The sequence below is a fragment of the Cryptomeria japonica genome, chromosome 11 (assembly GCF_030272615.1).
Source record: "Cryptomeria japonica chromosome 11, Sugi_1.0, whole genome shotgun sequence".
NCBI lineage: Eukaryota > Viridiplantae > Streptophyta > Pinopsida > Cupressales > Cupressaceae > Cryptomeria > Cryptomeria japonica.
In genome coordinates, this window is record NC_081415.1 from 20,907,637 (window position 1) to 20,923,553 (window position 15,917).

The 15,917-nt window shown below is 33.8% G+C and overlaps 1 protein-coding gene across 6 annotated transcripts in view; it reads right to left on the reverse strand.

Moving 5' to 3' along the window:
- LOC131049518 (transcription initiation factor TFIID subunit 6) overlaps nt 1-12,977 on the reverse strand; it is a 69,406-nt gene extending 56,429 nt beyond the window's left edge. The window contains exons 1-3 of one of the 6 annotated variants that reach the window (XM_057983590.2): nt 12,614-12,976; nt 11,254-11,364; nt 2,161-2,304 (exon numbers count right to left, since the gene is read on the reverse strand). In XM_057983590.2, coding sequence (XP_057839573.2) covers nt 2,161-2,286 — 126 coding nt within the window. In that variant the 5' untranslated portion in view covers nt 2,287-2,304; nt 11,254-11,364; nt 12,614-12,976. Of the gene's footprint in view, nt 1-2,160; nt 2,305-11,253; nt 11,365-12,613 lie in introns of all 6 variants that reach the window. The other 5 variants (XM_057983595.2, XM_057983591.2, XM_057983594.2 and 2 more) reach the window with 5 other exon arrangements.
- Between the last annotated feature and the right edge of the window lie 2,940 nt (nt 12,978-15,917).

The window sequence follows — 15,917 nt, forward strand, 5'->3', positions numbered from 1 at the left end:
TGTTGTGTCTTTGTTGCATGAAATACATATATATATATAAAGATCATATGCGTTTTGGAGAAGAAAAACCTTTGAGTTTTGAATCCGTGGAGTGGTATTTCTTTGCAAATATTGATCTAATTGAACGACTGTGATCACCTTTCTGATGGTAAATGTTGTTATTATTCTAGAGCTCCTTTTTGTGTGATTTTAAAAGATGTGTTTGAAAAGAGATTTTATTTCTCTTACCTCTTTTTATGAAGTGCTAAATCGGTGTTTTTGAACTTTGTTTTGATCACCTCCGTTTTTCATGTTGAAGCGTTTTGAAGAATAGTTTTCTCTGAAATATTTGTGAACCATTAGCCTCTCATCTAAGAATGAAGTAGGCAGCCTTATGTGCTTTCAGGTTAAAAGCATACCAGTTTAATTTAATTAGATTATTCCCTGAATAACTAATGGAGGGAGCTGTACCTATCAAAAATTCAAAGGGAAGTGGTGTATGTCACACTTACCCAACTGTTTAGTTGAACTTTTGTCTTTCAAAGAAGGCGACGGAGTTTAAAACAATTTAATTTGAAGAAAGGCAAAAATCTGTTCACTAACAATGAGGCATGGGTGATCAAACACTAAACAGTACTAAACATTTGTAACACAAATTTTTTTTTGACATGACATTTTATAGACCATAAATGACTTGGTGGCTTTCATATATCATTAAGAGGTCCCTGAAATTATACTAAGTCTAAAACCTTTACAATCACATGATTACATTAATTTTTTATATGTCATTCAAGCATCCTTCTAATGTATGACAAAACCTTCACAATTACACGTGATTGAATTAATATGTTGTGGGTCATGAATTGCATGCGACTTATACAAAGAGAAAATATCTAGCTTGAGTAGTACAAAACTATAAATGGTATAGGACCATAAAATCCTAAAATATTTAGTTGATTTTTGACATTTTCCCCTATGCTAGCAATTCTGGGAGAAATAAAATTGTGAAATAAAACTCACCATCTTGAAATTCATCCATGCATCACTAATTTTTTAACGATAAACATTGATGGCTGATGATCTAAAAAAATAAATTGTTTGCAAGCAAATGATGCATAAATTTTGTATCAAATAGACCATTCCGAAGACCTCTTTTTGAACTGTAGTATGTTTTTCACCGCACTTTAGTGAACAACCTGCTTGCAAAGCAAATTAGGTGATCCATCTTCTAATCTCCTCCTTAGGCCAAAAGAACATCCTATTTCCCAACTTGTTGCATCTACATGCACATGCAATTATCTATAAAATCTTAGATGAAATAGAACTGGTGCCTAAACCCACAAGAATTTCAACTTACCAAAAGCTTATTGGTTTAAATTTATTCAGAACATACCAATCTCTCTTTACAAATATTATACTGGATGGGAACATATGGATAGAGTTTCTAAGCCTCTTACAATATAACCAGTGTCCTAAAAAGACTTGTTACTTTTTCCATTTGTGATGCTTTCATCCACAAATCTGATCTTATCTAGATCCAAACGAAATACGTTTCTTGCTACCAAATATCCCAATAATTATTTATATAAAAGAAAATCTACAGGACTCAATGACGATTTTACTAAGTAAAATATCTTCATGCATTTTTCTAATAACCTTAAACAGTTATCTAACATGCTGCATACAATAATCTAGAACTGTTTTCAACTCTTCACAAGACATTTCAACAAAGTAGCCAGAGCATTATATTGTTCAAACTGCAAATAACATATGATTTTAAGCAACAATGTTGTTCTCCAAAGCAGTAGTGGTTTTCATCTAAAAGTCTTCTGCAACACTGATTGGCTTGTACCCTTACAATCCATGCTACCTCGATTATAGAATGAGTAAAAATATCATTAAAATTATAACAAAAATTCTTGTTAGCTTGTGAATCTTGAACACGAAATAGAGAAGTAAGGCAAAACAAACTCTGCATGAACATAAGATTTAGGATCATTTTATATAGTTCCTAAAGAATTTCAATTAGTTTTAGCATCAAGAGTGTGAATTCTACATTGCAATTAAAGTTCTATTATATTTATGTATGTATACTATTTGTCTACAAGCATGTACAGTTTGAGAAATAAATATCCAGAATAGACAAAAGAACTAACATGGATATAAGTCAAAATTAAGAACCTGCATGATTTCACGCATTCTATATTCAACATCTGGAGCAAGAGCTTGGGCAACATCTGGAGACAAATTATTTATACCAATACTTTGAGCTATCACTTCTATTGTATCATTTGGAAGAAGACCCATCCTCCCCAAGGTTGAAGCCTAAAGCCACCAAAAAATAAAAATCAGACATTAATAAAGGACAAGAATTACTCTTAAAACAGTTTATTTATGATCTTTCACATCATCATTTATTGTTTCCATTTAGGTGGCTAGAACTTAATCCAAGTTAGTTCTTAATGATCTTCAGAGTCCATTCACTAGCTTTAAAAAATACAGTTTTATCCAAAATAACTTCAGTTGGATAAAGAAATATACTTATATCAAAAATAGCTTCCATTAGGTAAAGAAATACACCTTATAAAATATGTGAAAAACATTTCCAGATTCTCATACATCACTTATCTCTTAATAACATTGTACTCTTCCATGATGTAAACCATTATCGTGTCCATCAATATTTTGACACGAAAATATGTATTAGTTCAAATTTTTGACTGAATTTCAAAAGAACAATGGGAGTTATTGTATTGATCACAAGAAAAAACAAAGTGGTGCAAGTCAATTGTCAAATCAAGCCAGGGAATCTCAAAAAAAGAAACCAGATGATTAAATAATAGAATTGATCATGATCTCTCTTGGTTCCTATGGTCTCCAATTTACTTGGTAATAAACTAGAAGTTTGAAACTAAAACAATGCTGAAAATTATTTTCATATTCCCAGTAATTCCATGTCTAGCTGTGATATCCAACATGGAACAAAGGCATACATAAGTAATTTATTTACAGGACAATTAGGGTGAGTATCATTTTGTAGTCAATCCTGTCAGTCCTCGTGACTTTATTAGGTAAACTTAAGCTTTGTATTCTGCCCCCAATAAATAAGTTGTGCAATATTGATGAGAGAACTCATACGCAGAATTATTTTCATACACCCTCCGCATAATAAGTTGTGCAATTTTGATGAGAGAAATTATACACCCTCCACGTAATTATTTTTATCCTAAAGAAATACCTAATGGTGTTGGTAAATAACTTCTATAATGGTATTAACGTATATTTAAATCCTTCATTTACTTAATTAGAAATCCTATACAATAAATTTAATTTTCTTTCAAATGAGAGTGAGGATTTTTAAAATTTAATATTGATAGACATTAAGTTTCCACAATCCATGAGATAATAATCTGCTGTTTCCGGATTAGATTGTGTGTGAATTTTTGCATCAACATTTCGAATCACACTCACGTTGATGCAAAAATTCACACACAATCTAATCTGGAAACAGCAGATTATTAACTTTAGTATTACTTTATTGGAGTCATAATTCTTTAAATTGTTTATATTTAATTTTCTTATTCATGGCTCAATAAAAGGTAAACTCATTGCAAATGGACAAGTTCTCTTCCCTAACAACTTATGATTTGTTATCTAGCTGATACTTTATTGTAATGGGATCTTTTATATTATTGAAAAATAAACAATACAGCTTAAAATGAAAAAGATGTATAACATTTAAAGTTCTCCACAAATGAAGTAGTTCATACCATAGATGGACTACTCAGCGAGTAGTCAAAAACTAGCGAGTTTTTGGTGAAAACTCAGCGAGTCCGTGTTTAAAATTCGGCCATGCAGCAACATAAGATTTAAATGTCAAAAAAGTTCATCATTTCATCATTCTGTGTTCAGTAATTTGCTGCTAAGAGGAAAAACACCCTCCCAAGCATTTCCAACCTGACTTCCATCAATTTTTATCAATTATAAGCAGATTTGGAGTGGTTTCCAATGCAGAATCGGATTCTTATGTAGGTTTTCTGATTTTTTTACCTATGTTTTTTTTAAAACATTGTTTCTTTTTTGTTGCATCTAGATGAATAGAAAATCAACAATGGCCTTTCCTAAGTGGTCTAAATTGATTTAGAGTCATATGAACAAGATTTAGGATCATTTTTTTGACAATTTTAATTCGTTTTTTCACTGTTTTTTCAAGAATCTCTAGTTTTTCAAAAAAATTCAAACCCTAACAGTTTTTTTTATTTTTGGACTGTTGAAACAATGTAGCTTCGGTAAGATAAATGATTGAATGAGAGATAAATGAAGTCTCTCATTCAATCATCTATCCTATCAATAAATCTACATACTAATGGAAGACATCATAATCATCTTTATAAGCATCAAGATATGATTGTATTTGCTATACAGTGATTTCATATGCTGTGATTGTAATCGGTTTTGTATATCTATTCTAGTTGTCATATGACAACTGATAACTACAATAGTTATTACCTTAACATATTTTTGCTCTTATACCGATTCATAATCAGGTTACATTTACCACCGATTACCACAAAATAGCATTAACTATAAACCGATTGATGATCGGTTAATGATTAAATTGCATTAGAATCTAACCAATTTATTATCGGATACAATGATAAGCAAACCGCATTTAATAACAAACCGATTAGCATTTGTTATGAATCGGCTTTGACATTAACCAATAGTTATCGGTTTGCTCCACAAAGAGGCACCACCCTTGAATCAAGACATGTCTTGATTGGACATGTCATGAGACATGTCCGGTCAAGGCATGCCTTGATCTCACAAGGCAATGCCTATATATGTGCCGTGAAGCATGCTGAAGATAATATCGAAATTAATAAATATCATCTACAGCCACCTGCAACCAAAGAAGTTTCAGTTCATGATCAGAAATAACTAAGAGAGCACACATTAATGGCATTGAATATTGTCTAAGAAATTAAGGAAAGATAAAATCCTTAACATTCCAATTTTGAACATAAATTTGAATACTTTTACATGGACTTTCAATAATGTCTAAAAAATTTAAAATAATTTAGTTAGTTTGCTAAATTTTTTAACTAAAATATTAACTTTGTCTTTTCACTTTGTATGTGTAGGTTAAAAGTTATCCATTAATTTATTATGTCAAATACAGCGAGTTCAGCTATAAGGTCTACCCCGTCAGTAGATGCATGCCCATCTGGATATGTAGGCACTCGTCCTAAAGGTGCGAGAGACAAGGCTTGGAAGTATGCCTTTCAAGGACCGAAACCTAAGTTGGTAATATGCATTAAATGTGAAATTATTTCATGGAGGCATAAACAGCCTCAAATACCACCTTGCAGGCATCGAGAAGCATGATGCTAGGGTATGTCCTAGGGCCACAAGAAATTAAAAGTGACATTAATGCCATACTTGCAACTAGGGAAGAGAAAAAGTTGCAAAGGGAGAGGGCAAAACTAGCCATGAGAGCATCCATAGTTGAATCTCAAGGTGCTTTAATTGACCTTGAAGAAGAAGAAGAAGCACTTCAAGGCATAGTGGGCTCCCTTCGTGGCTCACGTATCCGCAAACCCATCAACACCTCAACCACCACTTCAGCGTCTTCTAGTAGAGCACCTAGTACATCACCATCAGTGCCACAGTCTATAAGTAATTATTTTATGACCAAGAACACACCTGGAGCACAACCATCATTAGAGGCAACTGTGTGGAATAGGGAGGTGCACGAGAAAATAGATATTGCATTTGTCGATTTTTGGTACTTCAGCAACATCCCATTCAATGTGGCAAACAATCCTTATTGGCTTAATTTGGTTACCACATTGACAATTTCGGGAAAAGGATACAAGGCCCCTTCTCGCAGGGACTTGGGTGGGAGGTTAGTAACTTAGTCCACTTGTTTCCATTTTTTATTGTTTTTTTGTTTTTTAAATCAAAATTGTGTGCTAAGACCTAATTTCACTTTGTACTTGTAGGTTGCTCACAAATGTAGTTGATAGGGCAAGACAAGTGGTGGAAGACCAAAGAAAAGAATGGAAAAAATATGGCTGCACTATTCTTTCCGATGGGTGGACAAATGGCAAAAACCACACCATAATTAATTTTTTGGTTGCTTGCAAGAACAATGTAGTGTTCTTGAAATCGGTGGATGCCTCCAACAAAGTGAAAAATGCTGAAACATTGGCTCTAATGTTGGAGCAAATTGTCATGTAGGTGGGAGTTGACAATGTGGTGCAAATAATTATGGATAATCCAGCAGCATATGTGGCAGCAAGTAAAATCTTCCAAGAGAGACACCCCATTCTTTTTTGGACACCTTGTGTAGCACATGTCCTTGACACTTTTGGAAGACATAGGAAAACCTGATTGGGTGATACCAGTTGTAGAAGATGCAACGAGGATCACAAAATACATCTACAATCACCTCTGGATTCTTCACTTGATAAGAGTGCACGCCCAAGGGAAAGAATTGGTAAGAGCGAGTGTCACAAGGTTTGCAACGATTTTCTTAACGTTGCAAAGCATTCTTGGTGCATTGACAGCTTTGAAACAAATGTTTGAGTCAAGCATGGCTAGACTTACCTTATTCAAAGAAGTCTGAAGGAGAGGGTGTTGAAAGCATAGCCTTCGACAACCTATTTGCACAAAGAGTTGTTGAGATTGTGAAGGTAACTTCAAAATTTGAATATTTAATTATTCTTGATTCAATTCTCTCACTATTAATTTGTAACTTTAATAATTCATCTTTTTGTAATTTGTATTTTACTATTTTTCAATTGTAGGTGTCAGAGCCCTTGGTTAGAGTTTGGTAGATGTGGATCAAACCCCAATGGGGTATGCTTATGAGGACATGGATAGGGCCAAGAAGTCTATCAAAAATCACTACAAGGTGGATAGACTCAATTTGATCCCATATGGGAAATTATTGATAAGTGGTGGAACAATCAGCGCCACCAACCCATTCATGCAATAGGGTACTACCTCAACCGTCATTTTAAGTTCGAGGATTCTTACTCGGATCCCAATGGAGAGGTCATGGAGGGTGTCACTACATGCATTCAGAGGATGATACTTGAGGTTGAGGTGAGAGAACTTGTTGTGGCTGAACTCCAAAATTACGAGGAAGCAAGGGGTATGCTGTTCTCTTCAGAGCTGGCTAAGAGAGGAAGAACCACTCAAACCCCATGTATAATATTTGGAGTCTAAAATATGTTTTCACTTTTCCCTTCGCTTATTTTGTAGATGCTTGGTGGCAAAGTTGGGGTGGAAATACCCCAAATCTCAAAAACATTGCCCTTAGAAACTTATGCCAGCCTTGTAGTTCATCTAGTTGTGAGCGCAATTGGAGCTTGTTCGCTATCCACATGAAGAAGAGGGGCAAGTTAGCTCAAAAACGCCTCAGTGACCTTGTCTTTGTGCAATATAATCTTTGGTTACACATAATGAAGGTAGAGGAAGCACTAGCTGGTCCAATTGATTTAAATGATATAGATCCTTACGGTGATTGGACATTGCAGGAGCAGTCTCCATTGTTTACCGAGGATGACATCTATGATTTGGAGAGGCAAATTACGGAGGGGGTGGATTTGGATTCACACTGGATGACATTGAGCAAGCTAAGGATGATGAGGAGCCATTGCCAGTGTCAAGAGCAGCTAGAGACAGAGCTACAACCAAGATGGAGGTCAAGCCATAGCCAATTGTACCGAGTGAGGAGGCACAACCGCAGTAGACTTCTAGGACTGGACCCTCTAGTTCTACCTCTCCCCTAGTTTTTATTGGAGTTGGGAAAAGGAAGATGTAATTGTATTAATGTATTTACTTTTAGTTTTACAAAAACTATTTACTATTTTGCTTCCAGCCATCAGCATTCCTCATGAGGATGCGATTTTGTACCCACTTTGCATTTAAATATATTAAATATATCTAGACTCAGCTTGTTTCTTGTGTTACTCATTTATTGACTCATTGGATGCATCTCCTCATTGAATTTTGCAAAAAAAAAATGCATTTCTAGTTAAATTTCAGCAATTTTTCAAGCTCCCAAGTTTTTTGCCAAGTTTTCATTGAGTGTTTGTCGACTTTTTTTTCCGGGCCTTGGTGAGTTTTTGTCTTTGGTGAGTAGTTCAACTATGGTTCATACATTTAGTACTCTCAATCTTTTTTATATATTTATTATTTGTTATTTAAGTCTACATAACTCTATATGACATAAACTATTGTCTTCAACAAATAGCATATCGCCATGTATAAAATTTATGTTTGCAATATAATCATGTAATTAAAATTTGAGTTCTCTCTTCTATATATGTATCTTATACTCATTTCTATCCATTTATTCCCATCTTTTTACATGCATAATATATGTTTCAATTTTGTACCATTTATGTCTAATCGTGCACTAATCTTAACACTTGGTATTAATATAATAACACAAAGACTTGTATTAAAGATTTTAAGTTAATCTATTTGCAATTGCATGGACATGCCTAAGGTATTTTACTATTTTCAATAAATCCATCCTTTGCATAAATTAAGTTATTGCAGTCTGTGAGACCACGCTTCTTTGAGACATTCTATCAATCAATTCAATGCGTTGTCTAGGCCCCCATATAATTTAGACTTTAAAATTCAAGAGCCAACATAATGACACAAAAACTGAGTAGAATATGATAGAAAGTCTATGAAGAAGAATATAATTAGTTTATCATACGAAAATGATCTAGTAGGATATTTAAGAGTCTTATCGATGTTTTTAATCCTGTCAAAAATGTCTCACAAGATGCAATGTTTACATAAATTTCTAACATCTCTACATTCACAACATTGTTCAAGGAGATATATGCACAAAGTAGCTGGATACTTTGCTGTCCCTTCCTGGGCACGTGTATTCTCGTAACCAAAATGGATAAGTATCTGATATGGCTCAGATACATATCACATATCGTACCCATGTGTGCCCAAAAAACCTTGATTTCCAACTGTGCCGAATGCTATTTAATTTAATTTTTTAAAAGTAGACATAAATCTTCCTATATTTAATTTTAAAAAACTTCATTCATGCAATTTTTAAAAAAAATGGTATAAACAAAACCTACACCAATGAGAAAGACAAATGAAATGTTTTTCTATTTCTGCAACCCATTTTTTGGGGTTACCTTCCAATGCAACTATACAATTTTGCATATTGTAAATTGTTAAATCAACTTATAATTATTTATGTAGCAATTAAGTGTCTATATTGCTTTTAAAGTCATGAAAATCTCCTCCAATAACTTAGAAAATTGTGTTAAATATCTGTGTGTGTTTTTTATGAATGTCGTATCCAACCATATTAATATTGGGGGTCTTAGAAAATGGCCATATCCGCATTCAATACTGTATCTGTATTCGTGTCCATGAAAATTTGAATATACATGAAAACTATAATAAAAGCTATTGAAAGGTATGATTATATGGCATTGCTATATATATAATTATATCTTTCAATAGCTTCTATTATAGTTTCCATGTATATGTATTTCTAGGATCATTAAGCATGAGTACCTATATATTAAGAGTCTTATTTTGTATCTAAGTTTAGAGGAACCTTGGTATCAAAATCCCAGCATAACTTATAATTTATTATAAAATAATATGAATCGATCATTCTATATTTTGATGGCTTAATCTAAGAACTTACAAATGGATTCCCATAAGACAAAGATTGTGTAGAGATTTACATACCTGTTATCACTCCCTTAATTAAGTTGAAGACTAAATTTGCTCAGACCTTTATGCAACCTGTAAACACAGCTTGGTCATGCTACTTCTCTTGCCCTCAAAATGAATCCAATTCAGCAAGTCATGTCTTCTATCAACTTTTGACCCTCCTTTCCATTCTCTAAGAAAGGCTCAAATAATTAATGGAGCATGCCAAGGATTGACTATGTAATCTGCACGATGCTTGAACCCTTCATATGATAGCAATAGTGCTCTTCCTTCCCCCTAGCAAGGTCAACTACCCACCTCCTTTACTCTTGATATCAACTAAATGTTAATAGAAGCCTGAGACTGATGGTAAAGTGGCAGATAATCTCAGAAAATGTGAACAAAGAATGGATGAAGAATCAATAACTTGCTATGGAAGTAATCCCCCACCTTATTTTATGGCTATGTTTTCCTCCTTTCTTGCTCAAACGTAAGTAAGAGTCCCTGTTCTATTGTACAATATGGCAAACTTCAGTTCCAATCTTCTGTGGCGTGGAAAGAGTTGCCATGGCTTCTTCTCATTTTTGTGCTGTTAAGAGGAGTTGATCTCCACTTCTTAGGTAACATGGGTATGTGCATCTCCTACTCTTCCTTTTAAGTTGTCATGTCTTTGTGCTAATGAGGGCGTGGGAGATTAGGTAGGAATCTAACTAGGTGATGTGGAGGGAAATAATGCCATTACTTAATGCATGGTACAACTACCATCTTATGGAAAGTGGAAAATAAACTTATGAGTTCAAATTAGTATTTGTATTTAGTATTTTTAAGAGGAGTTGATCTCCACTTCTTAGGTAACATGGGTATGTGCATCTCCTACTCTTCCTTTTAAGTTGTCATGTCTTTGTGCTAATGAGGGCGTGGGAGATTAGGTAGGAATCTAACTAGGTGATGTGGAGGGAAATAATGCCATTACTTAATGCATGGTACAACTACCATCTTATGGAAAGTGGAAAATAAACTTATGAGTTCAAATTAGTATTTGTATTTAGCATTTAAAAATACATGTTCCATGGCTGGTTATTTAATTATAATTAATTTAACTAATTAAAATTTGATTCATTTTTTTCACCTAATAGATAAAGAAATTAGTAACAATAATTTAAAATATTAAGGTATCATAAATGAGTATCAAAGAGAAGGACGTGACAGTTGTGAAATATACTATAGCTTTGCCTGTAAATATATTTATGGGGATCAATATTGCACAGCTTATTTATGGGAGGTAGAATACAAAGCTTAAATTTCCCTAGTAAAGTCAAGGACTGATAAGATTGACTACAAAATGATACTCATACTAATTGTCCTAGAAATAAATTACTCATGTATGCCTTAGTTCCATGCTGTGTTTCGTTATAAAGAGCTGAACAGAATAACATTAAAGGTAATAAAATCCTGATGTTACAAGACAAAAAGGGCAATTGAAAATGATAAACAAGAAAATGCATAGATTGGCTGCATCCTTTTTTTTCAAAAACAAAACATGGCACTCCATACCTTTGTGTACACAACAAAAACATGCCACTGCTGCTAAATAGCTTAACTTCACAAAAAGTGCACAGTGTGATTAAACAACGTGAGAATTTGGTACAGAAAAGTATGCCACGCCTGCTTGGAAGCAAAACACAGGTGAGTTAAGCAGACTGGTAGAAAGGCAAATTTTCATTGCAAAGTTACCATGCAAAGTTCTTTGGCAAGAGAAGTACCTAATCCATGATATAAGAAACCAATATGAATTGCAAGAAGACATTCAACATTTCAGTGTCACAGAAACCTATATAACCACTTTAACCAGCTAGAAAACATGAGATCACTCAGGCTCAATTCCTATGGCAACATACATTGGGTATATATGCAATGCAAAATGCTAGAATTAAAATTTCAGGTTTCAGCAGTTCCTTCAAATCATTTCTGACAGTGAACTGTATATGCAAACGAGGTAACCATACACCTCATTCAAGAAAAATGATCTGCAAGAAAAGCCTACAGAACTTCTTCCATAAATATTATCATCAAACAAATAAATGTTTATGATTTCAGAAAAATAATCAACAGAAACTCTAAAACGCCGGTTACTCATTGAACACAAAAGGCACGAGCAAAGAAAATAGAGAAGCAACCACTCAAGCACATGCTTAACAAACAAAATTAAAATAAACCAGAACTAAGCTGTGTACAAATGATTGGGCAAATGCATAAAAATGATAAATGGTCACCATAGTGTTCACTTACGGATGAAGCAAATAAACAATAACAAAACAATGAAAAATCCAAAAGTTTGACAAAAACTAAAAAACACTGAATAAAACTTCGAAATGTGATCCTAGAGAAAGAAAAGAAAGTTCAGGGTCAGGGCCGCCTATTTATGCCTCACTGCCCAGAGGTTCCTTCCACCGTCATTTACGTAAATGACCTAAAATAAATAATACGTCCAAAGGTGCATTTCTGCAAGTTTAAAATAACATATTTTCAAATTTGCAATTTTAAAACCTAAAACAATTATGCACTCAATTAAGCATATGATAACCTAAAACAATTATGCACTCAATTAAGCATATGATAACCTAAAACAGATACTCACAACTGTGCTTATGAAACACAACTAATGCTCAGAATTGCACTTACGAAAATCTTTTTAATAATGATTTATCAAATTGTGCATTAAAACCCTAAAATAATGATGCTCGATATTGTACTCATGGAAAATGAGTGTGACAAAATGGATCGTACAATTGTGGCGTTACAAACAAACAATGATGCTAAAATTTGTACTCGTGAAAATCTCACACGACAAATGCTCAAAATTGCCGGTCAGAACCTTAAAAATAAAGATATTTTAAATTGTAGACACACAAACCTAAATAACCACGCACACAATGGCATTCATAAAAGCAATTCGATGGAAACGGAATCCTTCCCCACAGTCGGTAACAGCATCAAAGCCGAACAGGTAAAGAAATAAACTAATTGTGCCCAAGTTGCACTCCTGAAAACCTCACACAACAAATGCTCAAAATTGCACTTGGTAAAACAGTGAATGCCAAAACCTGAAATAACGAGCAAGACCTAAAACCGCAACACTCGATATTGCACTTATAGAAATCTACGAAAATGATGTTCAAAATTGCACATACGAAAACCTTCTGCACTGCACCAAATTGAATTTTCCCGGGACTCGATCGCGGCGCCGGCGATGGTAAATTTACCGGGAAAAAAACCACGACTAAAAGAGGTGCAGACTTAATTTATAGCGACTGCCGAATACAGGATGTACCTTTAATCATGATTATTAATTAATTAAAATAAAACATTATTGTATTTTAATTTTTAATTAATAAATGAATATTGTGAAAAAAGGTGCATCTTAAAAAAGAAATTTAGGGAAATGTTGAATTAAATTTATGTGGCGTTGATAGGGTGATGAGAATAATGTTCTTTGTTGAGCTCTTGTGCACATAAAATCTGAGAGCAAATATATCAAGTAGGATCAATGGAGATAGGAAGAATGGAGATCCAAACCTTATTGGACATGTGATGGTATAATCTTTGTGATTTCGTTTGATTTGCATTGTCTTAAGTAATCTTCATATGTTATGGTGGATCTTTGTTGTTGTTAGGCTAGAGTTTTGTGGTTGAATTCATTTAGTCTTTCAATATCATTATTATTGTTATCCATTTTCACCATATACATTTTGGCACGCCCTGTGGGACATGGATTTTTGTTAGATTTGTGTTTTTTGCAGATTTTTCTAACCTTATATTGCTGTTTTGTAAAACAATTTGGAGAATAATTTTGTGCAACTAGGGTTTTGGACACAAAATCAAGATCTTGGAGAGATTCGATCATATCTCATGAATGGCTTGGAAATTTTGCACCAAATTTTTTTTTGTAGGTTGAAGAAAGTATCAGGAGATCTAAATCCAAAATTCAAAATTTTTGGAGCACATTTTCATTTTCTATGAATTTTTTATGATTTTTCATAAAAAATTAATTTTGAGAGCAAATGAGAGAATTTTTTGGATTTTCTTACATTTTTGGAAATCTCTCATAATTATACATAGGATCTGTTATTTGTGATTTTAATTTTGATGCAAAATATTTTCCTAAAAATCGAATCTTTAAAAATTAGGGTTTTTCCTTATTTTGATCAGATCTCACAAACGGCTTTGAATTTTGACATCAAATTTTTTGTGTAGGTTAGGAAAATTATTAGAAGGATTCAGTAAAAATTTTAGATTTTTTGGATCATTTTGTCAATTTATATGAATTTTTTATGATTTTTCATAAAAAATTAATTTTGAGAGCAAATTAGCGAATTTTTCGGATTTTCTTACATTTTTGGAAATATGTTAGAATTATACACAGGATCTGTTCTTTGTGATTTTAAATTTGATGCAAAATTATTCCTCAAAAATCAGATCTTCGAAAATTAGGGTTTTGCATTATTTTACTCATATCCCACAAACTGCTTGGATTTGTTATAGAAATTTTTTTATGCAGGTTTGGAAGACCATCAGGACTCTCAAGTAAAAATTTCAGATTTTTTGGATCGATTTTGCATTTTATATGAATTTTTTATGTTTTTTCATAAAAAAATTAATTTTTGGAGCAAATTAGCAATTTTTTTGGATTTTCTTACATTTCTGGAAATCTCTTGAAATTTTACAGGTGGTCTTTTTTTATGATGAATCAGATCTTTAAATTGGTCAACAAAACGCATTATTGAAGGCCCTTATTTCACAAAGTCTTTTGGATCTAAAATTTACCTAACTTGTGTGCTTGCAGGAAGGGGTGATCATTTGAAACAATCCAAACTACTAATAAATCTTTGTTGCAGGTCCTTGGCAAGGGTTTTTGGATTTTTATTGTGTGCCTTATTTTTATAGACTAGCAAACACTTCAATTGGTGCACTAAAATTAAATCATTGTCTTTTGTGTCTTGAGCAATAGGCTCTTTTTGTTTAATCTTTAGAGGGTCTGTCTTCCCGTGTGGTCATTAGGACTACTAGTGAGAAGAGAACGACCCAAGTGGTAGCGAGGAAAATCCACCTCTTCCGAACCACTATAAACAACTGTATTCATGGTGAAAACTATGGATAACGTGTGTTGATTAGTTCATACCGACACTATGTCTCCCCATAAACTCGTTTGATCAAATTTATTTGATCAGTTGTAGGGCGTAACCCCTACCGGCTGGGAGCCTTCTGTATTTACAAAGCTAAAAGTGCCGCATGTATGGCCACATGAGCGGATGCCCTTACTAGCACCTTTTTGTTTTAGAAGCCAAAATCCTTCTAGTTGTTGAGGTAGGAGGTCGAACCTCTGGTAGTGGCCCACATACATACGATTCTTAGTAGAGATACAAAGTTCGCCACGGGGAGTTTTCGTGGGGACTGATGCTTGGCTGACCTGAGAAGTGAGTGTCGAGGGTGGAGCCAGTGAGATCAAGCATCTAAGTATCCGCTCTGAATAGCGTAGCCTCGGGGGTAAAACCTCATGTGGGATCAACAACTATTGTCTTGGCTAGCCATAAGAATTATGCTTGACTTATTTTAAGCATTCAAAACATTCAAGACCAAACAACAAAACATTGTGTCTTTTGTGTCTTCAAGTATATGCAAAACATTTTTACATCAAACAACACACTTTTCTTGGAGTCATTTTGAGTCTAAACACTTGCAAACATTGAATCCTCATCAACATTGTGTCCTCTTGTCACGAAAAACAGTCAAACATTCAGATTTGGTCACAACCAACAACTTCACAAATTGAAAAAATTTTACAGTCCAACAAACAAGAGCAATCAGTTTCAAAATTCTTGAGCTTCCTAGGTTGTTTCTCTAGGTTTTCATCTAGCATTCAACTTGTCTTTGGGTCTCACAAAGTCCATCATTGCTTTACATCTTGCATTAAATTTACATTTGTCTAAACTTGAGTCAAAAGGTCACTTGCTTGTCCTCGTCATACTTTGTCAACACACTACATACAACAACACTTTGCTAAGTGGTCCCTCATCAAGGTCTATCACCTTCGGGTCTCATTTGGTTTTACTTAGAGTCAAGGTCAACTTACTTCATCAAGAGAAACTATCCTCTCTTTGGAAATCACACCTACTCTACTACATACATGCTTGGTCTTACACTTTGGACATTGCAAGTAA